The 25000-nt window shown below is 61.9% G+C and overlaps 2 protein-coding genes across 3 annotated transcripts in view; one reads left to right on the top strand and one right to left on the bottom strand.

The window, feature by feature from the left end:
* Window positions 1-12151, top strand: part of RGL1 (ral guanine nucleotide dissociation stimulator like 1) — an 88547-nt gene extending 76396 nt beyond the window's left edge. For both annotated transcript variants that reach the window (XM_056107989.1, XM_056107990.1), the window contains 9 exons: window positions 961-1050; window positions 3590-3676; window positions 3927-3959; window positions 6130-6251; window positions 7217-7306; window positions 7738-7924; window positions 8186-8440; window positions 10062-10176; window positions 11312-12151. In XM_056107989.1, coding sequence (XP_055963964.1) covers window positions 961-1050; window positions 3590-3676; window positions 3927-3959; window positions 6130-6251; window positions 7217-7306; window positions 7738-7924; window positions 8186-8440; window positions 10062-10176; window positions 11312-11499 — 1167 coding nt within the window. In that variant the 3' untranslated portion in view covers window positions 11500-12151. The remainder of the gene's footprint in view (window positions 1-960; window positions 1051-3589; window positions 3677-3926; window positions 3960-6129; window positions 6252-7216; window positions 7307-7737; window positions 7925-8185; window positions 8441-10061; window positions 10177-11311) is intronic.
* Window positions 12152-14980: 2829 nt separating this feature from the next.
* Window positions 14981-25000, bottom strand: part of COLGALT2 (collagen beta(1-O)galactosyltransferase 2) — a 49804-nt gene continuing 39784 nt past the window's right edge. Inside the window, exons 6-12 of the mRNA XM_056107993.1 lie at window positions 22728-22847; window positions 20917-20993; window positions 18357-18463; window positions 17568-17700; window positions 16938-17065; window positions 16472-16678; window positions 14981-15233 (exon numbers count right to left, since the gene is read on the bottom strand). Coding sequence (XP_055963968.1) covers window positions 14981-15233; window positions 16472-16678; window positions 16938-17065; window positions 17568-17700; window positions 18357-18463; window positions 20917-20993; window positions 22728-22847 — 1025 coding nt within the window. The remainder of the gene's footprint in view (window positions 15234-16471; window positions 16679-16937; window positions 17066-17567; window positions 17701-18356; window positions 18464-20916; window positions 20994-22727; window positions 22848-25000) is intronic.

Raw genomic sequence — 25000 nt, 5'->3', positions numbered from 1 at the left:
TTTGCTTTTTGGGTCCCACCCGGCGATGCTCAGGGCTGACTCCCGGCTCTGCGCTCAGGGATTACTCCTGGCAGTGTTCAGGGGACCCTATGGGATGCCGGGGATCGAACCCGGGCCGGCCGCGTGCCAGGCCAACGCCCTCCCTGCTGGGCTATGGCCCTGGCCACGTTCTGACCCGTGATGATGGGTTCCAGCCGCACCCCTGCCTGCGGGTCCTGGTATCGGTGCTCAGAGCCCAGGTCAGGGAACTCAGCATCCTTGAGGAACAGGGCCAGAACCGAACCCTCTGTCCTGGGGCACCCAAGGCCCTGGGCTGTGTCCATCCTGGTCACCGGCTCCCCCTGCTTTGGGGTCCGTCGAGGGGCTGGCAGGGCTGTGATTCCCAACCCTCTAGAGCCCCCAGCTGGGTGGTCATTGCTGGGAGCCCCCCAGACACCCCCAGGGAGGGCCTGGACCGGAGCCAGAGCCTGAACCCCGAGTTCCGTGCCCTGGGGGCGTCCTGCCCACACGAGGGGTCATGGGGAGCCCCCAGAAGCCCCCCACATTGGCTCCTGGCTGAACTAACGGTGACCCTCGCTGCCCTGCCCTGGGAGGTCCAGGAGCCCGCGGCCCCCTGGGCGAGTGTGACGAAGACGAGACCCACAGCCAGCTCAGGACAGCCCAGACCTCGGGGGGCAGGAGGGGGCTCAGGGTTTGAGGGGCCCCTTGTGGCCGTACGGGACGTGGACCCCCCCAAAGAACTCGGGATGGAGCCATGTCCCCCCGCCAGGAAACAGCCCCGAGGGGTCCCCCCCCTGCACACACGGGGCACACACGGACACACTCGGCCTCGAGGGACGCAGGGGTGGGGTCAGGGCCCCCCCCAGCGCCCAGGTTGATCGCGGGGGCGTAGGGACGCCCTGGGGCTGCAGCCGGGACCCGCCAGCCCACGCCCCTCACCCCTGCCTACCGCCCTGGCAGGAGGGAACCTCCAAGTTCGCCAACCTGGGCAGCAACGTGAAGGAGAACCAGAAGCGCACGCAAAGGAGGCTGCAGCTCCAGAAGGACATGGTAGGGCGCGGGCGGCGGCGCTGGGCCTTTGGGGACACCGGGGGGGGGTGTCTCTTGGCGTCTGGGGGTCTCTGCGGGCATCTGGGGGTCTCTGGGGTGTCCTGGGGTCTCTGGGGGCATCTGGGGGTCTCTAGGGAGTCTCTGGGGGTTTCTGGGACATCTGGGGATCTTTGGGGATCTCTGGGGTGTCCTGGGGTCTCTGGGGGCAACTGGGGGCTTCTGGGGTGTCGGGGCCTCTGTGGGTGTCTGGGAGTCTCTGGGGGTCTCTGTGGGCGTCTGGGGGTCTCTGGGGGCATCTGGGGGCTTCTGGGGTGTCAGGGTCTCTGTGGGCGTCTGGGAGTCTGGGGGGTCTCTGTGCGTCTGGGGGTCTCTGAGGTGTCTTGGGGTCTCTGGGGTCTTTGGGGGTCTCTGGGGGCACCTGGGGGGTCTCTGGGGCATCTGGGGGGCGTCTGGGGTTTCTGGGGTGTCCTGGAGTCTCTGTGGGCATCTGGGGGTCTCTGGGGTCTCTGGGGGCGTCTGGGGGTCTCTGGGACATCTGGGGATCTTTGGGGGTCTCGGGTGTCCAGGGGTCTCTGGGGGCATCTGGGGGCTTCTGGGGTGTCGGGGTCTCTGTGGGCGTCTGGGAGTCTGGGGGTCTCTGAGGTGTCCTGGGGTCTTTGGGGGTCTCTGGGGGCACCTGGGGGGTCTCTGGGGCATCTGGGGGTCTCTGTGGGTGTCTGGGGCGTCTGGGGGCTTCTGGGGGGTCTCTGGGTATATGGGGTCTATAGGGGTGTCTGGGGGTCTCTGGGTGTTTGGGGATCTATAGGGGCATCTGTGGGCATCTGAGGTGTCTGGGGGTCTCTGTGGGTGTTTCGGGGTCTCGGGCACCAGGCCTTCGGGGGTGTTGGGGGGTCTCTTGGCATCTGGGGGTCTCTGGGGTGATCTGGGGTCTCTGGGGGCGTCTGGGAGTCTCTGGGGGGTCTCTGGGGCATCTGGGGATCTTTGGGAGTCTCTGGGGCGTCTGGAGGTCTCGAGGCATCTGAGGGTGTCTGGGGGTCTCAGGGCGTCTGAGGGTCTCTGGGGCGTCTGGAGGTTTCTGGGGCATCTGGGGGTCTCTGGGGTGTCCTGGGGACTCTGGGGGGTCTCTGGGGCGTCTGGGGGCATCTGGGGCTTCTGGGGTGTCAGGGTCTCTGTGGGCATCTGGGAGTCTGGGGGTCTCTGTGGCATCTGGGGGTCTCTGAGGTGTCCTGGGGTCTCTGGGGTCTTTGGGGGTCTCTGGGGGCACCTGGGGGGTCTCTGGGGCATCTGGGGGTCTCTGTGGGTGTCTGGGGCGTCTGGGGGCTTCTGGGGGGTCTCTGGGTATATGGGGTCTATAGGGGTGTCTGGGGGTCTCTGGGTGTTTGGGGATCTATAGGGGCATCTGTGGGCGTCTGAGGTGTCTGGGGGTCTCTGTGGGTGTTTGGGTGTCTCGGGCACCAGGCCTTCGGGGGTGTTGGGGGTCTCTTGGCGTCTGGGGGTCTCTGCAGGCATCTGGGGGTCTCTGGGGTGATCTGGGGTCTCTGGGGGCATCTGGGAGTCTCTGGGGGTCTCTGGGGCATCTGGGGATCTTTGGGGGTCTCTGGGGGCATCTGAGGGTGTCTGGGGGTCTCAGAGCGTCTGGGGGTCTCTGGGGGCGTCTGGGGGTTTCTGGGGCATCTGGGGATCTCTAGGGTGTCCTGGGGTCTCTGGGGGGTCTCTGGGGCATCTGGGGATCTTTGGGGGCTTCTGGGGGTGTCTGGGGGTCTCTCTGGGGGGTCTCGTGGGCATCTGGGGGTCTCTGTGGGTGTCTGGGGCGTCTGGGGGTTTCTGGGGGTCTCTGTGGGTGTTTGGGGGTCTCAGGGTGTCTGGGGGTCTCTGAGGGCGTCTGGGGGTCTCTGATGGCGTCTGGGGCATCTTGGATTTTCTGGGGATGTCTGGGGGTCTCTGGGGCATCTGGGGGCCTCTGGGGGCCTCTGGGGGTCTCTGGGGCATCTGGGGGTCTCTGTGGGCATGCACTAGGCTTGTCTCCCGGGAGCCCCTCAGCTCCCCACTCCGGTCAGGCTGTCCACGGCCCTGGGCATTTCCGTTTATGGCGTGTGTGTGTGTGTGTGTGTGTGTGTGTGTGTGTGTGTGTGTGTGTGTCGGAGCCCAGGGGGCCCAACGATCATCTCCTGGGCCCAACCCTGGCCCTGGGTCCTGAGTTCAGGAGCTTGTCCCCTCCCGGCTCTTAGCATGGCCCGGCTGAGTCCAGGTCGAGGGCTGAGGGGTCCGAGCTCAGCCCCTGACAATGCTTTCCCGGAGAATTCTCTGGCCGTGGGCCGCTGGGGGAGACGCAGAGATGCGAGGGTCTCCCTGGGCCCCTCCTGGCCCCGCCGAGGCCGCCTGGGGCCTCCTGGCTGTCGGGGTGAGACAGGTTGGGGGGTCCCTGGAGGAATCCAGATGGTCCTCAGGGGCCTCGGGACCTGCCGCGTGGGGGGTGGGGGTCGGCGAGGCCGCGTGAGCCTGGACGCCGGGACAGGCCCCCCCGCGCTGTGTCCCGCAGGGCGTGATGCAGGGGACCGTCCCCTACCTGGGCACCTTCCTCACGGACCTCACCATGCTGGACACGGCCCTGCAGGACTACGTGGAGGTGAGGGGCTGGGTGGGTGGGGGGCGCCCCCAGACCCCCGTGTCCCGAGTTGCCTCCTCCTGCCCTGGCCCCAGCCCTGGCCTGGCCTTGTTCCCGGGGGTCTTGGGGGCGGCCACGGGGTTAGGGGCTGAGGAAACGCGGCAGAACGTTCCAGAAGCCCCTTCCCTCTGGATGAAGCTGGACAGTTTCGGGGGGGGGGGTTCCTGGGGCGGGGGCCGAGGCCTCACGGTGGCCCCCCTTCCTCCCCCAGGGTGGGCTGATCAACTTCGAGAAGCGGAGACGGGTGAGTTGGGGGCGCCTGGCTGGGGGTCTTGCGTGGGTTGGGGGGGTCTCGCGTGGGCTGTGGGTTCGGGGTCTCACACAGGTTGGGGGTCTTGCTTGGGGTTGGGGTCTCGCGTGGGTTGGGGGGTCTCACGCGGGTTGGGGGTCTTGCTTGGGGTTGGGGTCTCGCGTGGGTCGGGGGTCTCGCGTGGGTCAGGGGCGTCTCGCGCGGGTTGGGGGTCTCGCACAGGTTGGGGGTCTCGCGTGGGCTAAGGGTCTCACAAGGGTTGTAGGGTCTCATGTGGGTTCGGGGGTCTCATGTGGGTTGGGGAGGTCTTGTGTGGGTTCGGGGGGTCTCGTGTGGGTTGGGGGCTTCCCCAGATGCCTCCAGGGGGCGGGGGGATGTGAGCGGCCGGGGTCCTGGGCAGGGTGGGCCCGAGTGGAGGAGTCGAACCCGGCCCTGGTGGGGCTTTGAACAGAACAGGAGAAGCGAGAGGGGGTGGGGAGTCCCATTTGGGGGCATCGCGGGTCTGGCCACGGGGCAGCCTTGGGGCGGGCGGCAGGACGGTTCCCTCCAGACCCCCACCTCACTGTCCCCGGTGCCCCTAGTGGTCGAGGCCCCAAGCACAGAAGACCCGAAGGGGCATCAGTGCCCGGCATGTGGGGTCAGAGAAGCTTCCAGAAGGAAGTTGATGTCGAAGCCGGAGCTTCCTGGGGTGACCCAGGCTGAGCGCGGGGGCCCGGCTTGACAGGCCTGGTCGCGGGGGCGGCCGCCGACTCCTCCCTCAGACTGGCAGGAGGAGGGCTGGGAAGGCCAGAATAGTAAAAACGGAAACGATGAGCCCACGGGGAAAATTTTTTTATTGATTGATTGATCGCTTTTTGGGTCCCACCCGGCGATGCTCAGGGCTGACTCCCGGCTCTGCACTCAGGGATCACTCCTGGCGGTGCTTGGGGGACCCTAGGGGATACCGGAGATCGAACCCGGGTCACCTGTGTGCCAGGCCAACGCCCTCCCTGCTGTGCTATTGCTACAGCCCCCAAATCGTCATTATTTTTTTTATTTGAAATTGAGGTATCTAAAGAAATAGAAATTTCGGACGCGGCCGTCTCGTCGCTTCTCTTGGGGACGTTCTTAATGGAACCCCGGGGCTGGAGATGGAGACACGGTTGCGGGGGGATGGCGGGTGGCCCCAGCATCCCCCGAGTCTCTCTCTCTGGGAGTTGGGGGGGATGAGGAAGGCAGGAGTGGGGGGGGACAGCGAGATGACGTCCTACGAGGTAAAGACCCAGAGAGGAATGTCCGGTGTCCGTCTCAAGGACACTCATTGTTAAGTACAGAGGGGAGAAGACAAGGGGGCTTGTCTGACGTCTGTGAACACAGAGGGAGGGAGGGAGGGAGCTGACTTCCTGCCTCTCAGCTCAGGGCTCGCTCCTGGCAGGGCTCGCGGGACCCTGTGGGGTGTCAGGGATCGAACCCGGGTCACTTTTGTCTGCCGATACTACGACCTTCCTATTGCTCCAGCCCCAGTTAATGATTTTTCAGGCCACTAACCAGCATATATTAGAAAAAAGGGGGTGTCTGGAGCGATAGCCCAGCGGGGAGGGCATTGGCCTGGCACGCGGCCAACCCGGGTTCGATCCCCAGCATCCCCCAGGGTCCCCCGAGCACCACCAGGAGTGACCCCTGAGTGCAGAGCCGGGAGTTACCCCTGAGCACCGCTGGTGTGACCCCAAAACCAAATAAATAAATCGATTAAAAAAATAGCTTCCGTTAGCGTTTCATCCCACTCTTTTTGCCAAAAAATAACTGGTGTGTCTGGTGAGAGAACAGGGAAGGAGCCTGCCTTGCACTCTCGAACACAGAGCTGGGAGTCAGCCCTGAGCACTGTTCTAGGAATCATTCACGAGCACTATGTGAGGACTCGGCACTGAGCACTGTTTTAGGAGTCAACCACAAACACTATAAGAGGAGTCAAAGCATTGAGCACTGTTCAGGAGTCAGCAGTGAGCACAGCTGGGAGTCAGCCCTGAGCACTGCCCCAGGCTCTGCACCTCCATCCCCCCAATTAAACCTCTGGCACGGAGGTGGTGGAGCGTGGGACTCTCCCCTCCTGTGGCACGCTTGCCCCTGGGCCGGGTGCCGAGTGCTTGGGCCGGGGCAGGGCGGCTCATCCTCCCGCCCGCCGCAGGAGTTCGAGGTGATCGCCCAGATCAAGCTCCTCCAGTCGGCCTGCAACAGCTACTGCATGGCCCCCGACCCGCGCTTCCTCCACTGGTTCCACAGGCAGCAGCTCCTGACCGAGGAGGAGAGGTCAGTGGGGCCCGGCCTCGGGGGCGGCCGGGGGACAGGGAGCAGCTGGGGGACTAATCCAGGAGTCAGCCCCAAGCACTGCTCCGGGAGTCAGCAGAGAGCACTGTTACAGGAGTCATCCCAAACACTTAGCCAGGAGTCAGCTCCAAGCACTTAACCAGGAGTAATCTCTGAGCACTGTCACAGGAGTCATCTCCAAGCACTTAGCCAGGCGTCAGCCCTGAGCACTGCTCCAGGAGTCAGCAGAGAGCATAGTTACAGGAGCCAGCCTGAGCACTTAGCCAGGAGTCATCTCCAAACACTCCAGGAGTTAGTAGAGAGCATGGTTACAGGAGTCAGCCCGAGCACTGTCACAGGAGTCGGGCACAGTCACTGCCATAGGACTCGTCCCCGAGTCTGGTTTTGGGAGTCCGTCCTGAGCACTTAGCCAGGCATCCTCTCTGAGCACTTAGCCAGGAGTCTGCCCGAGCCCTGTTCCAGGACTCCGCCCCGAGTCCCAACGTCATCCCCACCCTTGCCCAGCCCTGATTCACCTTCCCTGCCTTGAGCACTGAGCGCCTTGGTGGGGCTCAGGGAGGGGGGGAGGTCAGGCCTGGGGGCCCCGTGAGGAGACCAGCCAGGAGGTAGCGCAGTGGTTGGCGCACAGGCCCGGCGACCTGGGCAGCGGCGAGACCCCGGACCCTCGGGACGGCGCTGCGAGTGCCCGGCTCTGTGTCCCCACGGGTGGCTCAGGGCCCCTCCTGGCCCACACAGGTGCCGCGAGCACCCGCCAGGCCCGTGGGCTGTCAGTGCCCTGAGCCCTGGGATGGGGCCAGGAGCCGGGGAGGACCCAGTGCCAGCACGAAACGGGTCCGGGGTTGGTGCCAGCCGCGGGGTGGTCGGGGCAGGCCAAGAGTGGCGGGGGTGGGACTTGGGACCTGCACCCGGACCCCCACCCCGGACCTCACGCGCGCCCCCACCCCCAGCTACACCCTGTCCTGCGAGATCGAGGCGGCAGCCGACGCCAGCACCACGTCGCCCAAGCCCCGCAAGAGCATGGTCAAGCGGCTGAGCCTGTGAGTGCCCCGGGGGGGGTCCCGGGGGTCCCCGTCTCTGCAGGGTCCCCGTTCCTCACCCCTCGGTGTCCCCCGCCCCCCATAGAGACAGACCCCTTCCTGCGCTGACAACTGTGCCCTCCGGCCCCGTGGTGCCCGGCTCTTGGGCTGACCTTAAGGGGGTGAATGCAGCCCCCAGAAGCCTCCCCGGGGGTCCCATCGGCGCCCACCCATGTCCCCACCCCCAGTGGCCCCAGACCCTCCCCCGTTTTCCCGCCGTCTCTGCACTGAGATTGGCCTTGGAGGGGGCAGCCCCGTGCGTCACAGGTTGAGGAAAAGCCCCGAGTAAGGGTGCAGAGTCCTCCCTGGCGTCCCGGGTTCGAGCCCTGAGCAGGGCAGGCACCCCCTCTCCCACCCGCCGGCTCACGCTCCACCCCTCTGCCCCGCCTCAGGCTTTTCCTGGGCTCAGACCTCCTGGCCGGCAGCACCCCTGGCAAGGAGCCCCCCAAGTCGGCGGCCAGCGGGAGCTCGGGCGAGAGCATGGACTCGGTCAGCGTGTCCTCGTGCGAGTCCAACCCCTCGGAGCCCGAGGAGGGCAGCTTCACGGCCCTGCACACACCCGACGAGCCCCAGAAGAAGGTGAGGCCAGGGGGTGAGGGACCCGTCTCTGGCCAACCAGGCACCGTAAGGAAGTGGGCCGCCACCCCCAGGAAGCCCGCCAGGATTCTTAGCAGGCCAAGAGCCCCAGGGGCTGGGACCCCTCACAGACACGCGTCCTGTGCGGTGCTGCCCCCTGCTGGCCACGCCAGGCACGGCTGCTGGAGCCGGTCCCCTGGAGGCAGAGACAGACGGGCCGCGTGTCCGCCCCCGAGTGACCCGGCCCCTCCTCCTGCCCGGCAGCTCTCCGAGTCCTCGTCCTCCTGCTCCTCCCTGCACTCCATGGACACAGCTTCCTCAGGGATGTCCTCCTCCGTCCAGCCCCTCGCCTCGCCCCCCGCCGGCCCCGGCGACCCCCGGGCGCGCAAGCGCTCCGTCTCGGTGGCCTCCATCGCCTCGGCCGGGCTGCCGCCCGCCTACAACCAGCAGAGCGAGGACAGCTGCATCATCCGCATCAGCCTGGAGGACAGCAACGGCAACATGTACAAGAGCATCCTGGTGAGCCCGGGCAGGGCCCCGACACGCCCGGACACGCCCTGACACGGCCCCGACACGCCCCGGACACGCCCTGACACGGCTCTGACACGCCCCGACACGGCCCCAACGTGGCCTGACACGACCCGGACACGCCTCGACACGGTCCCAACATGGCCCTGAAACGCCCCGATATCGCTCAACCCTCCCCAGACATGGCCCCGACACACCCCGAACACGCCCCGACACGGCTCTGACACGCCCCGACAGCCCCAACATGGCCTGACACGACCCGGACACGCCTCGACACGGTCCCAACATGGCTCTGAAATGCCCCGACATTGCCCGACCCTCCCCAGACATGGGCCCCAACACGCCCAGACACAGCCCGACACGGCCCTGACACCCCTTGACACGGCCTGGACACTGCCCGGACACTGCCTTGACGCAGCCCGACATGCCTCGACACCCTGACACGGCCCCAACACGGACTGACAGACTAGATACAGACCCGACACGGCCCCAACATGCCCCTGACACAGCCCCAACATGGCTTCAACAGCCTGGACACAGCCTCAGCACACCCAATACAGCCCTGACACACCCCAACATGGCCCCGACACACCCTGACATGGCCATGACAGGCCTGACACAGCCCCAACACGGCTCTGACACACCCTGACATGACCCTGACATGCCTCGACATGGCCCTGACACAGCCCCAACATGGCCCCATCATGACTTGGACATGGCCCTGACACACCCTGACACGCCCCATCACGGCCATGATACAGCCTGACATGACCCCGACATGGCCCTGACATGCCCCGACACGGCCCAACCTGCCCCGACACAGCCCAGACACGCCCTGACATGGCTCGGACATGGCCCCGACAAGGCCCCGCCCAGCTGGGAGCCCCACGGCCCCTAGACACAGCCCCGTCCCCAGAGCCTGGGAGCGGCACGGGGACAGCCTGTGAGCACGGCCTCCCAGACTTGAGGCCCCAAGTTCGATCCCCGGCACGCCTGGCTCTGGTGGCCAAGTGCCTCGTGAGTGGCCCCAGGGCCCTTCGGTCCCACTGGTCCCTCGCTTTGTCACCTGGAGGACGGGCTCCTCTTCCCCTCCGCCCCCTCGTCACCTGCAGCCAGTGTCTGTGTGTATCCGTGTGTCTGTACCCATGTGTATCCGTGGGTGCGTCCGTGTGCCCATGTGTATCCATGTGTCTGTGTGACTGTGTGTATCCTTGTGTCTGTGTTCGTGTGCATCCGTATGTCTGTGCCCGTGTGTATTCGTGTGTCTGTGTCTGTTGTGTGCTTGTGTATTCGTGTCTGTACCCATGAGCATCCATGTGTCTGTGTGTCTGTGTGTGCCCGTGTGTATCCATGTGTCTCTGTGTTCACATGTCCATGTCCATCCGTGTTCGAATGTCTGCATCCACGTGTCCTCATGCGCCCGTGTGTCCATCCATGTCTGTGCGTGTCTGTGCATGTCTACCTGTGCCTGTGTCGACGCGTGTGCTCGTGTGTGAGCACACGCCCTGCCCCCAACCCATTCCTGCCCCACACGCTCCCCTTCCCCGCTGGCCGCTGCGGCTGTTTCTGGCCGTCCGGGTCTCTGAGGCGTGGTTCCCCCTCACCCCTGCAGCTGACGAGCCAGGACAAGACCCCGACGGTGATCCAGCGGGCCATGGCCAAGCACAGCCTGGACGCGGACCCCGCCGAGGACTACGAGCTGGTGCAGGTCATCTCTGGCGACAAAGGTGCCCTGGGACCCCTCACAGCCCGCCTCTGGCCCCCCCGAGACCCAGGTCCCTCAGGGCTGGTTTGCGGGTGTCCCTGTCCCATGGGGGCGTCTGCACCCGCCGCGTGGACCCAGGCTGAAACCGTGGCCAGGTTTTCTTCCCTGATGTTTGGGTTTGAGGGGCCTCCCGGGCAGTGTGCGGGGGGCCAGGTTGGTCACTGAGGTCCCGAGGGTCCCTGGGGGATGCCGGGGATTAAGGCAAATTAAAGCACAGAGAGGGCCTGGGTGGAATGGGGTGCGGGCTGCACGCAGGAGGCTGGCTTCCACCCCTAGTGCTCCGTGCTCCCCTGAGCATCGCTGGGAACCCCCGTCCAAAGCACAGAAAGGAAAAGACGGAAAAAGGAAAGAAAAAAGAGAAAAGGGCAGAGGGGAACGGAAACACACACGTGTGGGTCTGTCCTGAGTTCCCAGGGAAGGAGGAAACCGGGTCCCCTGAGCGGACAGCCCCTCACCAGCGCCCCTGAGTGGGCGCAGAACTGAACTGCACAAGGCAGGGGGTGGGGGCTCTCAGAGGCGCCCTCGTGTGGGGCCAGAGGTGAACTACACACAGCAGGGTGGTGGGTAACTCACGGGCGCCCTCGTGTGGGCACGGTGGTGAGTTACATGAATTACAGCAGGGTGGTGGGGAGCTCTTAGGGCGCCCTCGTGTGGGGACAAAGGTGAATTGCACACAGCAGGGAAGTGGGGAACTCTCACAGGCGCCCTCCTGTGGGCGCAGTGGTGAATTACACACAGCAAGGTGATGGGGAGCTCTCAGGGCGCCCTCGTGTGGGGGCAGAGGTGAATTACAGCAATGAGGTGAGTAACTCACGAGCGCCCTTGTGTGGGCACAGTGGTGAACTGCACACAGCGGAGAGGCGTGTGCTCTCCTGTAGTGCCAGGGATGAAAGGGATTCCCGTCTACCTGCCCTTCGCATCCTCTTTGAGCCTCTGGGTTCAAGTCTGGCTTACTCTCTGTGCTTAGCTTTGGTGGGGTGTCCGGAAGTGGGGGCTGGGATTGTTCTCGGTGGCCTCAGTTCCCATTTCAGGGTGCAAGGAGGGTGGGGCTCATCCTCACAGGGCACTGACTGCTGGTCCCCCGCCCTTTTCCTCAGAGCTGGTGATCCCCGACTCGGCCAACGTCTTCTACGCCATGAACAGCCAAGTTAACTTCGACTTCATCCTGCGCAAGAAACTGGTGCCTGAGGAGCCGGTGAAGTTGAGGAACCGAACGAGCCTGACCCTCCCCAGGACCTCCAAGCGGGGCTGCTGGGCCCAGCGGCACAGTAAGATCACCTTGTGAGCGCCCAGGACACCCCAGACTCCGCACCGGGCCCTGCGGCCAGGGCAGAAAGAGACGCCCCCGGATCCGGCTGCGTGGATGGGAAAGGCCCCCAAGGAACAGGAGACAGCCCGTGGGCCACAGGGCAAACCCACTTTGCACAGAACCCAAGGCCATGGGGACCGTCTGGGCAGCAGAGGCAACTGATGGGCAGCATGAAGGACCACTTGGGAAGGGTTTGGATGAGCCCACGCCTTCTGCTTTCTGCGCCCACCCCCTATTCCCAGGGTGGAGAGGAGCCGGGGCCTGGCTGAGCACTCTGGACCGGGTACCCAGGCAGCGGCGATACCCCCCCCCATACACCCACACGCCCGGGAATTGAAAAACGGCACTGCCGGGCGAGGAGGTAGAGCCGAGACTTCTGGACGCTGTTGCCTCCCCTCGGGACTACGGCACCCTGGGTTCCGCACCCCGCGGCTTCCCCGGACAGAGCCCCCAGCTGCACGCCGGGCCCCCTCCCCACTCAGCGTTCCCGGAGGGCCTCCCCGGGTGCCCCATGCCCCGTCCCTGTCCGGGTTCCGGCCCCAGCCGTGCGGGCGCCACCTCAAAGCCATATGTGGGGCCCAAACCCGGGTAAGAAGCACTTTCCGAATTTGTCCTTTTTATGAGAAAAGTAATCTCGAAGTACCAGTTTTTATTCCAAAAATAAAAGGACTGAGGCTACGGAAGCAGATGTGTGGTTGAGCCGCCCCTCCCCCAGCCCCGTGCCGGAGGGCGCCCCAGAGGGGGTGGCTGCAGGACCTAAAGTCTGGCGGAGCACAGAGCGGGAGGAGCCAAGATCACCCCCAGCCCCGTCTTTCCGGGGGTCCACCCCGTATTGCAGGGTTCAGGGTCCCAGTCGGGGGACCAGGGCTCCCCTTTGCACCTTGAGGAAGACGTTTAGGGGTGCTGGTAGGGCCACTGTTGGTTCAGCACTTCTTGGTCGAGGGGGACCCACATGCCCTGGGTCTGGTTCGTGTCACACGTGTGCCAATACATGCAGTGCTGTGGTGCCTGCCCAATGGCCTGCCTCCATGCGCGCACACGCACTGGTCCCTGGTGGACGTTCCAGGCCTGGGTCAGTGAACCCCCTCCCCACCGTTTTCCCTTGGGCTCGAGAAAAAGCTATTGTTGGCCTCACAAGCATCTCAGCCTGCCTGAGTGCACTCACGAGCCTCAAGCTACGATAGAACTCCCCTCCCCCACACTCCAGGGGACTGTCTGTAGCCTGCCCTGCCCTCGGACCCCTGCCTGGAGCAAGCCATTGGGCCCTCTGACCCCTCATCCCGAAATGCCAGCTGCATAAACCCTCCCGTTGGATGAACATAAACTACCAAAGTCTTGATCTGACAATTTAATCTTTGCCCCGAGCTCTAGAAGGCACATCGGGTTCTACCTCCCCCACAGCCATACACAGTCACCCCACAGGGGAATGTGGGGTGCAGGTAACCCAAACCACCGCTGGAGTAACTAGGGTGCACGCACACATTGTCCAGGAGGGGGAGTTCTGGCACAGGTACAAGAGTTGCCCCTGGGGAACTAGGGTGCAGGCACACGTGTTGTCCAGCAGAGGGAGCTCTGGCGCAGGTACAGGAGTCGCTCTGGAGGACTAGGGTGCGGTTACACGCGCTGTCCAGCTGAGGGAGCTCCGGCGTAGGTACAAGAGTCACCCCTGGGGGAACTAGGGTGCTGGCACACGTGTTGTCCAGCAGAGGGAGCTATGGCGCAGGTACACAGTCATCCCTGGAGGAACTAGGGTGCATTACACGCGCTGTCCAGCAGAGGGAGCTCTGGCGTAGGTACGGGGTCGCCCCTGGGGGGACTGGGGTGCAGTACTCGCATTGTCCAGCAGAGGGAGCTCCGGCGCAGGTACAGGAGTTGCCCCTGGGGACTAGGGTGCAGTACTCGCGTTGTCCAGCAGAGGGAGCTCTGGCGCAGGTACGGGGTCGCCCCTGGGGACTAGGGTGCAGTACTCGCGTTGTCCAGCAGAGGGAGCTCCGGCGCAGGTACAGGAGTTGCCCCTGGGGACTAGGGTGCAGTACTCGCGTTGTCCAGCAGAGGGAGCTCCGGCGCAGGTACAGGAGTTGCCCCTGGGGACTAGGGTGCAGTACTCGCGTTGTCCAGCAGAGGGAGCTCTGGCGCAGGTACGGGGTCGCCCCTGGGGACTAGGGTGCAGTACTCGCGTTGTCCAGCAGAGGGAGCTCCGGCGCAGGTACAGGAGTTGCCCCTGGGGACTAGGGTGCAGTACTCGCGTTGTCCAGCAGAGGGAGCTATGGCGCAGGTACACGCGTCACCTCTGGGGGAACTTGGGTGCAGTTGCACACGTTGTCCAGCAGAGGGAGCTCCGGCGCGGCGCCTGCGTTTTCTGAGCTCACGTCTCCCTCAGGGCTTGCTCTGTCCACTCCAGGGCCCAGGCACTGCCCAGCAGGCCGTATGTCCAGCAGAGATGCCCCCACGGTGCCCCCCAGCCTGTGTCAGGCTGGGCAAGGTCCCCGTGGCAGCTTTTCAAATCTGTGCAGGGTCCAGCCAGGGGCGCTGCCCTCCCCGACCAGCAGGGGACACCAGGCCAGTGTTTTCAGTTCTGGAAGATTCTCGACTCTGGACCGGGGCCGAGGCCTCACAGAACCGCCTCCGGACGCCCATCAGACCTGCTGACAGGGAACAAGGGGGAAGGTCCCCCCAGAAAAAACACACCAGACCCAGCTTCCTCCCCCACGAGAGTCCTGGACATCCCACACGCATGGGGGAATGTTCTAGAAAAGCAGGAGTGAGCCTGGTCTCGTCTACGCTGTCAGTCCGGGATTCTGCCCCCTCCTCCCGGGGGCCACGTCCAGGGGCTAGTAGCAGGAACGGTCAACAACAAGCTCAAGGTCAGAGTGGGGGTCAAGGTCGGGACCTGGGAGGTCAAGGTCAAGGTGGGAGGTCAAGGTCAGGGAGGGGGTCAAGGTTAGGTGGGAGGTCAGGTTAGGCAGGAGGTCCAGGCTTGCTGGGGGGCCTGGGGGTGGGACCCCTGGGGCATTTCTGGAGGCCCCCGAAAGCCAGACCATGACTCTCCTGCCCAGCTCCTGTTACAGTGCTCAGAGCCGGGCCGAAGAGTTTGATAGGGACTCTGCAACCCGGAGCTGGGGCGCTGGGCTGGTGGCTGGGCTGCGACGGCCCCTGCCCTCCTCCTCCGTGTCAGCCTCATGAAGAGCCCCCCTGGGCGCAGACAGCGGGGGCCTCTCCCGAGAGCAGGTGGGCTTGGTCTCGGATCACTGCATCGTCCCTCAGTGTGGCTGGTCCCGGGCCTGGCCCCCCTCTGGGGAGCAGGTCTGCCTGCCCGAGGGAGGAGGCACAGCCGGGGCCACGCTCCCCGCAGAAACGACCTGAGCACATGCAGGGGTGCTGGCTCCGTGCCCCGAGCACTGAGCCGGGAGTAGCTCAGCACCCGAAGAGGTCGGGGCCACGCTTCGTCTGCCGGGCCTCAGAGCTCGCCCCGGGCGGGCGCAGTGCCAGGCCGCAGGGCCTCCGTGTTCTTGGCGGCGCCCCGCAGACGCCCCTTCCACGCGTGGCCGCGGTCCCAGTCGGTGGCGGCCGTCTCGTTGTCCCAGATGGTGGACGTCTCCGTGTCGCTGAGGTAGCCGGGCTGGCCCGTGTAGTGCGTCGGGTAGACGAGCAGCGGCTCCGCCGAGAAGGCCCGCAGGTCGCGCCGTGGGTAGTGCTCCTTGTACTCGGCCCTGCGGCGGGAGGAAGCTTCTAGAACCCGGGCCGCCAGGGAGGAGGCGGCGATGCTCGGGGCCAAACCCAGAGCCCCTCCTCCGACTTAGGGTCAGGACCGTTGCTTGCCGTGTCGGGGTCAGCCCTGGGCCTCCCGGGGTCACTGCCAAGGGCAGCCCATGGGGGGGGGGCTTTTATTTATTTATTTGTTTATTTATTTATTGCCTTTGGGTCCCACCCGGCGGTGCTCAGGGGTTCCTCCTGGCTCTGCACTCGGGAATCACTCCTGGCGGTGCTCGGGGGATGCTGGGAATCGAACCCGGGTTGGCTGCGTGCAAGGCCAACACCCTCCCTGCTGTGCTATTGCTCCAGCCCCTATGGATGGATCAGATATTGATCAAGGTGCTGAACTGGGTGATGGACCCAATATTATTATTATTATTATTTTGCTTCTTGGGTCCCACCCGGCGGTGCTCAGGGCTGACTCCCGGCTCTGCACTCAGGAATCACTCCTGGCGGTGCTCGGGGGACCCTAGGGGATGATGCCGGGGATCGAACCCGGGTCAGCCGCGTGCCAGGCCAACGCCCTCCCTGATCTCCTGTTACTCTGGCCCCCTCATATAGGAGCTTTGTCGATGCTCAGAGGTTTCTCCAGAAGCTTCCAGATCATCTCAACAAGCACGCAGCTAACCAGAGTGCGGCTGGGTCTGCACACGGGAGTTTAAAAGCTGCGCTCTGGGGGCCAGGAATGTGGCCCAGTGGGCAGCGCACGGGCCTTGCAGGTGTGAGGGCCCGGGTTTGACACCCAATACCGCACAGCCTCTGACCCCTGCCCGGTGTGGCCTTCCCAGCTACAAAATTACAGACGTGCACACACGCGTATACGCACGCATGCATATGTAAATGCACACCTTCAAGGAGGCACATGCATACATACATGTAACACAAATTCATGCACGCAAATACACACGTATGCACCCAGGCACACACATGGACATATATACACCCACAATAGACACACGTGTATGGGTACATGCACACACGTGTGCTCATATGTGCACAACCTCACACACGTGTGCTCATATGTGTGTACCTGCACACGCGTGTGCTCAAGGTGTGGGAACTCCAGGCCCCTCCAGGGAACTGCAGAGAGCTCGGACGCTGAGGGAAGCCCCCGTTCCCGGGCGGGCAGAGATGGAGACCCCAGGGGACGGGGAAGGACACCCCACCCCGGCGGCGCAGCGGGCCCCTGACTCACACGGGGTGCTTGTCGTACATGACGGGGAGAAACTCATCCACGGGCAGCATCTTCCCGAAGGGCTCGGCGGCCACCAGCTTGCGGGCGCCGGCCAGGGAGAGGACGTAGCCCAGTGTCCAGTAGGAGTAGCCGGCCTCCACCAGGCTGGGCACGGCGGGCACTGTTTTTTCGGGCTCCTCCGTCCGCATGCGCTTCCGGCCAATGTAGCTGCGGGCAAAGTGGACACCAGGGGAGGCTGGACCCCCGGGCCGAGGTGCCCACCCCCCGCACCCCTTCCTGCCCGTGGCCACTGCCCAGGGCCCAGAGGGACGCATCGGGCATGGCTGCGTGTGCAGAGGTGGGGGGTGGGCGTGAGGGTTCTGCACGCCCTGACCCCACCCCCCAGGACTGGACGGACCACCCGAGACGCGTCCTCCCGTGGGTCCGATGCCCGGGGGCTGTCCCCGCCCTCCCCGCGGCCGCTCACATCAGCTCCCAGTCCAGCCCCGCCCGCGCCACGTCGTCCATGAGCCTCGTCAGTTTCCTCCGGAACTGGTGCTCGAAGCGGACGTCGTCCTCGATGACCAGGCTCCGGGGCAGTGCCCGCGCCAGCACCTGTGGGCGGTGGTGGTGGCTGGTGAGGACAGTGTCTGCATACAGCGTGCCCTGTAGTGCTGGCCACAGTGCAGGGTGGGTGCTGGGTCCAGCTCCGCCCCCAGTGCTCCAAGCACCCGAGTCTCGTTCTCTGGGTCAGGGTTCCCGTTTCTCCCGCCAGGAACGCATGTCGGGGACGGGGAGGTGGGGCGATTCTCAGGAACACAGGAGGGAGCAGCACCTCGACCCCCACCGGACCCTCCCGGACACTCACTCGGTGCCGGGACCCCTCCCAGGGCTCTGCTGGCCGAGCTTGGGGGTCTCCAGGGCTGGCCCCCAAGTGCCACGAGCCACACGCCAAGGCCCACGGACCCTTAGGGCGATCTCCCGGGCACTGCACCAGAACCGGCTCTCCGGAACCGAGCGTCCAGCTGGGGGTGGGTGGGGAGGGAGCATGACCCCCGCGGGCCCCCCTCCCGCACAGGCTTCTAGAACATTCTGGCGGCCCCTCCCCCCCACTCACCTCCTTCCACACTGAGTAGTGGCTGAGGAAGCAGCCAATCTCCCCCCGCGTGAGGGGCCGGGAGGAGTAGGGGTCCCGGTAGCCTGGCAGCATGTCGATGCTCAGTGCCTTCAGCTGACTCGTGTTGAGTGCTCTGGCGGGTGGGGAGGCAGGGGGCGGCTGTGAGCCTCCGGGATGCTGTGTCCACCCCCCAGGGGGGAGAGGGACTGGCCACGGGGCTCCAGGGACCCCAGGACAGGGACCACTATTCCCCGCCGGCCGGCCAGCCAGATTCTGGGGGATAATTCAGAGGCAGTGACTGCTGGGAGCCTCGGAATCTCAGGGTTGACTCCTGGCTCTGTGCTCAGGGCTGACTCCCGGCTCTGTGCTCAGGGCTGACTCCCGGCTCTGTGCTCAGGGACGACTCCCGGCTCAGTGCTCTGGGCTGACTCCCGGTTCTGTGCTCAGGGCTCACTCCTGGTGGGGCTCAGGGAACCGCAAGGGGTCCTGGGGACAACCTGAGCCAGCTGTGTGCAGGGCAAGTGCCCTCCCTGCTGTCCTGTCTCTGCACCCCACCCCCAGCTGGTTTGCTCTTCGGGGGAGGCACATCTGGAGATGCTCATGGCTGACTCCTGCCCAGGGGTCCGCAGGGAGCTGGAAGGAGGGGAGCAAAGCCTGGGGCCCCGTCCCCAAGCCAGACGGTGCGTCCCCATGGCTCCAAGGACCAGCTCTGCCCCCCGGACCACTCACCTGAGGGAAGCCCCCTGACCCCCGATCTCCCGGCAACCCCCAGCCCAGCAAAGTGCTCACTTCCCATCCACGGCCTCCACGATCTTCACGGCGATCTCCTGCTCGTACAGTGTCCGCAGCATCCGGTCCCGTCGGTCCTTCCTGCGCTTAAGGTTGATCATGAAGATCTGGAACAGAAGGAGGTGGCTGAGTCCTGCAGAACCCGGCCTTGGCCCCAGGAAGGGGTGGAAACGGAACTGCATGTAGGGCGAGATGTAACGGAACTGCATGTAGGGAGAGATGTAACAGAACTGCATGGAGGGAGAGATGTAACAGAACTGCATGGAGGGAGAGATGTAACAGAACTGCATGGAGGGAGAGATGTAACAGAACTGCATGGAGGGAGAGATGTAACAAAACTGCATGCGGGGAGAGATGTAAGGGAACTGCATGCGGGGAGAGATGTAACGGAACTGCATGCAGGGGGAGATGTAATGGAACTGCATGCTGGGGGAGATGTAACAGGGAGAGATGTAACAGAACTGCATGCAGGGAGAGATGTAATGGAACTGCATGCAGGGAGAGATGTAATGGAACTGCATGTGGGGAGAGATGTAACGGAACAGCATGCAGGGAGAGATGTAATGGAACTGCATGTGGGGAGAGATGTTTCTGCTCAGGGTGGGAGGTGGGGAGCCACAGAATTAAGGCCTTCCCCCACTCTGACTTTGGATCCACTTATTGATCCTTGTCATTATTATGATTGTCATTTAGGGAACAAGGTCACACCAGCAAAGGAACCCAAGGCCCGGTCACTTTGAGTCCAACCTTTCCCTGCACCCCTGCCTTTGGCAACCTCCCTTAAGTGTGCTGTGTCCTATATGCAGAGTGAGTGCAATCACCCATTTTTATCCTTTGCCCTCTGACTTATTTCTCTTAATATGACTCCCAGCGATGCTCAAGGCTGACTCCTGGCTCTGCGCTCAGGAATCACTCCTGGCGGGGCTCAGGGAACTCTGGGGATGCTGGGGATCGAACCCGGGTCGGCTGTGTGCCAGGCAAACACCCTCCCCGCTGTCCTATTGCTTGGGACCCTTTTCTCTTTCATTATCCTGTGTCAATCCCCTGGTAAGGACCTATGCCCCCTTTTCCCTGCCATGGGGGTGGGTCTTTGGTCACCCCAGAAGACCCCGAACCAAAACCAAAACACAGAAAATAAATGTGTGCCCCCGGCCCCCCAACTCAGGGCCCTGCCCTGTGGAAACACTTCAGTAACAACCTCGCCCCAGTGTCGGCCCAGACAAGGGCCATTAAAATGGGAGCCGTGAAGGAAAAACACAGACTCGGTGACCAGTAAACAGGGCACCTGGCCCAGATGCCACCCACGAGGGCAAGAGCTGGCTGGACCCGGAGGGCCCAGGGAGCTCTGCCTCCACCCTCCGCTCTGGTCCCTGCTCTGACAATGCCCAGAGGCCAGTCAGTGACTGTCTCCAAGAGCTTTCCTGAGCCAATCCCTGCACTAGAAGCTTCTAGAAGCGTCTGGAAGCTGCCAATCGACCTGGAAGGGGACAGGAGTCTGACCAGCTCCGGTACTTGTACCCACAGCGGGAGCATCAGGGCCGCCAGCCCTGCCGCAGCCCGTTTGTCTCCGAGCACTGTTGACACTCTGGGCCGCGTCCCTCACCGGCAGGTTCCTCTCCCCGTCCCACCACAACCCACAGCCGCTCCCGGTAACTTTCCACCTCATGCCCAGATGGAGCCCTTGGCCTCCCGGCCTCACACCCCCTCAGGCACTGAGTGCAATCCCACACAGTCACACACACACACACAACCACACACTCACACACACACAGTCATACAGTTATATGCGCACAGTCACACACAACCACACACACTAATTCAATTATACAGTTACACCCTCACACACAACCACATACTCACACACAACCACACACAATCACACACATTCACACACACATACAATCACACACCCACGCATTCACACACACACAACCACAGTCACACCAGTCACACACAACCACACACTCACACACTAATTCAATTATACACAGTTACACACTCATATACAACCACACACTCACACACAACCACACACACTAATACAATTATACACACTATCACACAATCACACACACAACCACACACACTCACACACAGAGTCACACACATTCATACAATTATACACACAATCACACACCCACACATTCACACACACAATCACACACATACAATTACACACAATCAATCATACAATCATACACAATGACACACGATCACTCAATCACACATTCATACACACTCATACAATTGCACACACAATCACACACATTCACACACACTTCATACAACTACGTACACAATAACAGTCACACATACAATCACACACACTCGTACACTCTCCTTCATACACACTCATACTCAGAGACTCACACATTCTCAGACACACTCTCATAAACACACTGACCCACTACCCCCTCAGACACTCATACACATACACAACACTGACACATGCATATACACCCTCATACACACTCACATACACACAGAAGACTCACAGCACACACACACACATCCGCACACTCCGGCCCCCTTATGCCCACACACTCTCCCACGTTCCTACCTCGTCAAACCCCATCTTGTCGGGGGTTTTCGGGGTCTCCGACACGAACTGGGAAGGCTCCATGGGCGGGTGGTCGACTGGGGAACAAGAGCGAGGAGAGGGGGTGAGTCGGGGCCCGGGGGTCCCACTTCTCGGCTGTGTGGCATTTGTAGGGGCTGGGCTGTGACCAATAAGAAAAGCTCCTACTTAGAGCCGGCGTGAGAGCACAGTGGGGAGGGCTGCACATGGCTGACCCGGGTTCGATCCCAGGCATCCCATAGGGTCCCTCGAGCCCCGTCAGAAGTAATTCCTGAGTGCAGAGCCAGGAGTCAGCCCTGAGCATCGCCGGGTGGGACCCAAAAAGCAATCAATCAATCAATCAATCAGTCGATCAAGAGTGATGAACCAGGGACCTGGGCAATAGCCCAGCAGTAGGGCGTTGGCCTGGCACACGGCCGACCCGGGTTCGATCCCTGGCATCCCACAGGCCTTGGCCCCAATTCGTGGCCACCGGGCGAGTTGAACCAACACGGGGCTGTCTTTCCTCCACACACAGGCTGGACTTTGTTTACACGCCGCGGTGTCGCCCCAGGCCAGCTAGAAGAACTTTCTGGAAGTCCTGAGAGAACTCCCATGCCATTCCAGGGCGTTCCTTCTGCCGCTCCCCAGCTAAGTATAAACACCCGAAGGAAACTTAGTCTCACACTCCCTGCCTCCCGTCCCCATGACTGATCCACACGCACACAAAGGCTTTAAGCTTCTGTTTCCCTATTTCCGGGAGCAAATGCTGGGGTCTTTGGCAGCAGTTGGGCTGTGCAGGGGGCACTTCGGACCATGCAGGGGCCGCCCCTGGGCCTCACACACGCTGGGTACAAGCTCTGTCCCCTGAGCGACACAGTGCACACACCACTGTGTGCACTGTGTTGCTGATGGCAAACTCTGAAATGCATTTGGCCTGATGGCAAACTCAGAAATGCATTTCCTGGCACTTCCTGGGCACTTCCTGTGAGCTTCCTAGGAATTTCCAGGACACTTCCTGTGGGGTTCTTGGGAATTTTCAGGGCATTTCCTATGAATTTCCAGAGCATGTCATATGCATTTATTGTATGTCTTGTGTACTTCCTGTGTACTTCTGGGTGATTTCCAGGACATTTCCCGTGGACCTCATGAGACTTTCCAGAGCATTTCCTGTTCATTGCTTATGCATTTTGTGCTACTTTCTATGCATTTCTGATGCATAGAAATTCCTCTACATTTCCTATGTATTTCCTGGGAATTTCCAGAACTTTTTTCAGTGTATTCCTGGGATTTCCAGGACATTTCCTGTGTATTTCCTGGTAATTTCCAGGATATTTCCTGTGCATTTCCGGAGAATTTCCAGGACATTTCCGGTGTATTTCCAGGGCATTTCCTATTTATTTCCTGAGAATTTTCAGAACATTTCCTGTGTATTTTCTGGGAATTTTCAGAACATTTCCTGTGTATTTCCTGGGAATTTTCAGGACATTTCCCATGAATTTCCAGAGCATTTAATATGCATTTATCTATTATATTTCTTATGTACTTCCCATGTATTTCCTGGGAATTTCCAGGACATTTCCTGTGCATCTCCTTCTCATTTCTGGAGAATTTCCAGCACATTTCCATAGTATTTCATGTTTATTTCCTGGAATTTACCAGAATATTTCCTATTCCTTTCCTGGAAATTTCCAGAGTCTTTCCTGTGCACCCGGGAGCGGCAGGAAGCTCCCCGGGCAAGGTCTTGTCCTATTCCTATGCCATGTTCAAGGTCAAGTGAAGGCCGTTGGCTTGCAGGGGTAAAGGTCACTCACTCATGGCTTCTATGCGCACGTGGATGAGGCTGTCCAGGTCCTCCTGCAGAGTCTGGTGGGGCTTCAGGGGGATGGGCAAGTAGCCGAAGTGCTCCTGGTTGCAGAGATACATCTGGATGCCTGGGGCCGAGAGAGGGCAGAGCCAGCCAATCAGAAATCAGAGAACCGAGAGAGGGGCAGAGCCAGCCAATCAGAAATCAGAGACCAGAGAGAGGGGCAGAGCCAGCCAATCAGAAATCAGAGAACCGGGAGGGGGCAGAGCCAGCCAATCAGAAATCAGAGAACCGGGAGAGGGGCAGAGCCAGCCAATCAGAAATCAGAGAACCGGGAGAGGGGCAGAACCAGCCAATCAGAAATCAGAGAACCAGAGGGGCAGAGACAGCCAATCAGAAACCAGAGAACTGAGAGGGGGGCAGCATCAGCCAATCAGAAGCCAGAGAACCAGTGCAGGACGCTGAGACCTGGCCACGGGTCTCAGAGCTGGACCTTCACTAGAAAAGGGAGGGTCAGACCCATAGCACAGTGGGGACAGCTTTTGCCTTGCACCTGGCTGACCTGGGCTCGATCCCTGGCACCCCCCCGCTGGTCCCCTGGGTCCCACCAGGAGTGGTCCCTGAATGCAGAGCCAGGGGTAAGCCCCGAGCACGGCTGGCGTGGCCCCCAAACCTCAAAAGTCTAATTAAAATTACAGAAGGGAGCCAGATCGGACCAGGAAACAGCTCAAAAGGCTGAGCACGTGGGTTTTGGGTTGGTTTTTTTTTTTTTTGCTTTTTTTTTTTTTTCTTGGTTCCCACCTGGCGATGCTCAGGGCTGACTCCTGGCTCTGCACTCAGGAATCATTCATGGTGGGGCTCGGGGGACCCTATGGGATGCCGGGGATCGAACCTGAGTTTTGCATGTGGGACGATGGGTCCCCCAAGCACAGACCAGTGTGATCCCCCCAGCATAAAAGTGAAACAAATTTAGGGACCAACCTGACAGCACAGAGCACAGCAGAAAGGGCACCTGCCTGGCCTGCGGCCCACCCAGGTTGGACCTGCATTTACTTCCCTGAGCACTGCCAGGAGTGAGCCCCGAGCACCATGGGGTGTGTCCCCACCAAAACAGAAAAGAAAAATGAAAACAAATATTCAAAGGGGCCCAGAGCTCTGCTTGGCAGTGTGTGTGTGTGTGTGTGGGGGGGGGGGGTCCCTGCCTCTGGGCCTTGAATCTGAACCTTAATTGAAAAGGAAAGCTCACCAGTGTGCGTTTCCTAAAACCTGGGGGCAGAGGAAATACCTTTCTTCTTTCTGAAAAACAACGCCTCAAAGCGAACACACACACACACACACACACACACACACACACTAGGGGAAGAAAAATCTCAACGGAAAGCCAGGCTTCCCAAGAACAGAATGGAATTCAGGGCACCTGCAGGAAACTGCAAGGAAATGAGGAGCAGATTTTGAGCTGGAAGGAACACAAAGAAAGTGGCAACCATCTGCCCCGACACAGGTAAGGTTCAAACTCTGCAGAAGCAGAACGGAACCCCGGCCCGGGCTTTATTCCTTCTCTTCCCAGGCAGAGATTCAGCATCAAGCACGAGGCACAAAAGTCTCCTTTGAGGGGCTGGCGTGATAGCACAGTGGGGAGGGTGTTTGCCTGGCACGCGGCCGACCTGGGTTCAATCCCCGGCATCCCATAGGGTCCCCCGAGCACCGCCAGGAATGATCCCTGAGTTCAGAGTCGGGAGTCAGCCCTGAGCATCACTGGGTGGGACCCAAAAGGCAAAAACAAAAGTCTCCTTGGAGGAAGGAGCAAAAGCCAATCTTGTGTTTCAAGCTGGGAACCCGCAATCTGGCCACCCTGAGTACTCAGCGTCCCCGTCCCACAAGCAAACACCGTCTGCATGCAGTGAGGTTCCACCATCGTACCCAGCCGGTCAGCCAGTGTCGAATTAATCCACCACTGACAGTCCCAGGGAATCGAAGGTTTCTGAGTTCCCAGGCTGAGTGTGCCAGCCCTGGGCGGCACATCCAAACCTCTGATAGAAACTGCTGGAACTGCCCCGTTCCAGGGTGCATTACCTGCCTGGGACAGCCTTGTAGCTCCAGACGACATTTCCTGCCGTGAGAGCGCTCACCTGCCAAGCCAGGCCATGCTGTCTCAGGCCATCAACGGAGATGAGTTGGGGGAAGAATGGGAGCTTTTGTTTGTCCTCGATCTGATGCCCAAGGACGCGGGGGTGATGGGGTGGGTAAGGGCGGGGGGTGGGTGGGAGCTCTGTCCTCTGG

Source organism: Sorex fumeus, unplaced genomic scaffold, assembly GCF_029834395.1.
Source record: "Sorex fumeus unplaced genomic scaffold, SorFum_2.1 ptg000188l, whole genome shotgun sequence".
Lineage (NCBI taxonomy): Eukaryota > Metazoa > Chordata > Mammalia > Eulipotyphla > Soricidae > Sorex > Sorex fumeus.
Note: the sequence above shows the minus strand (reverse complement) of the source record. Positions and strands in the feature narration are given on the sequence as shown.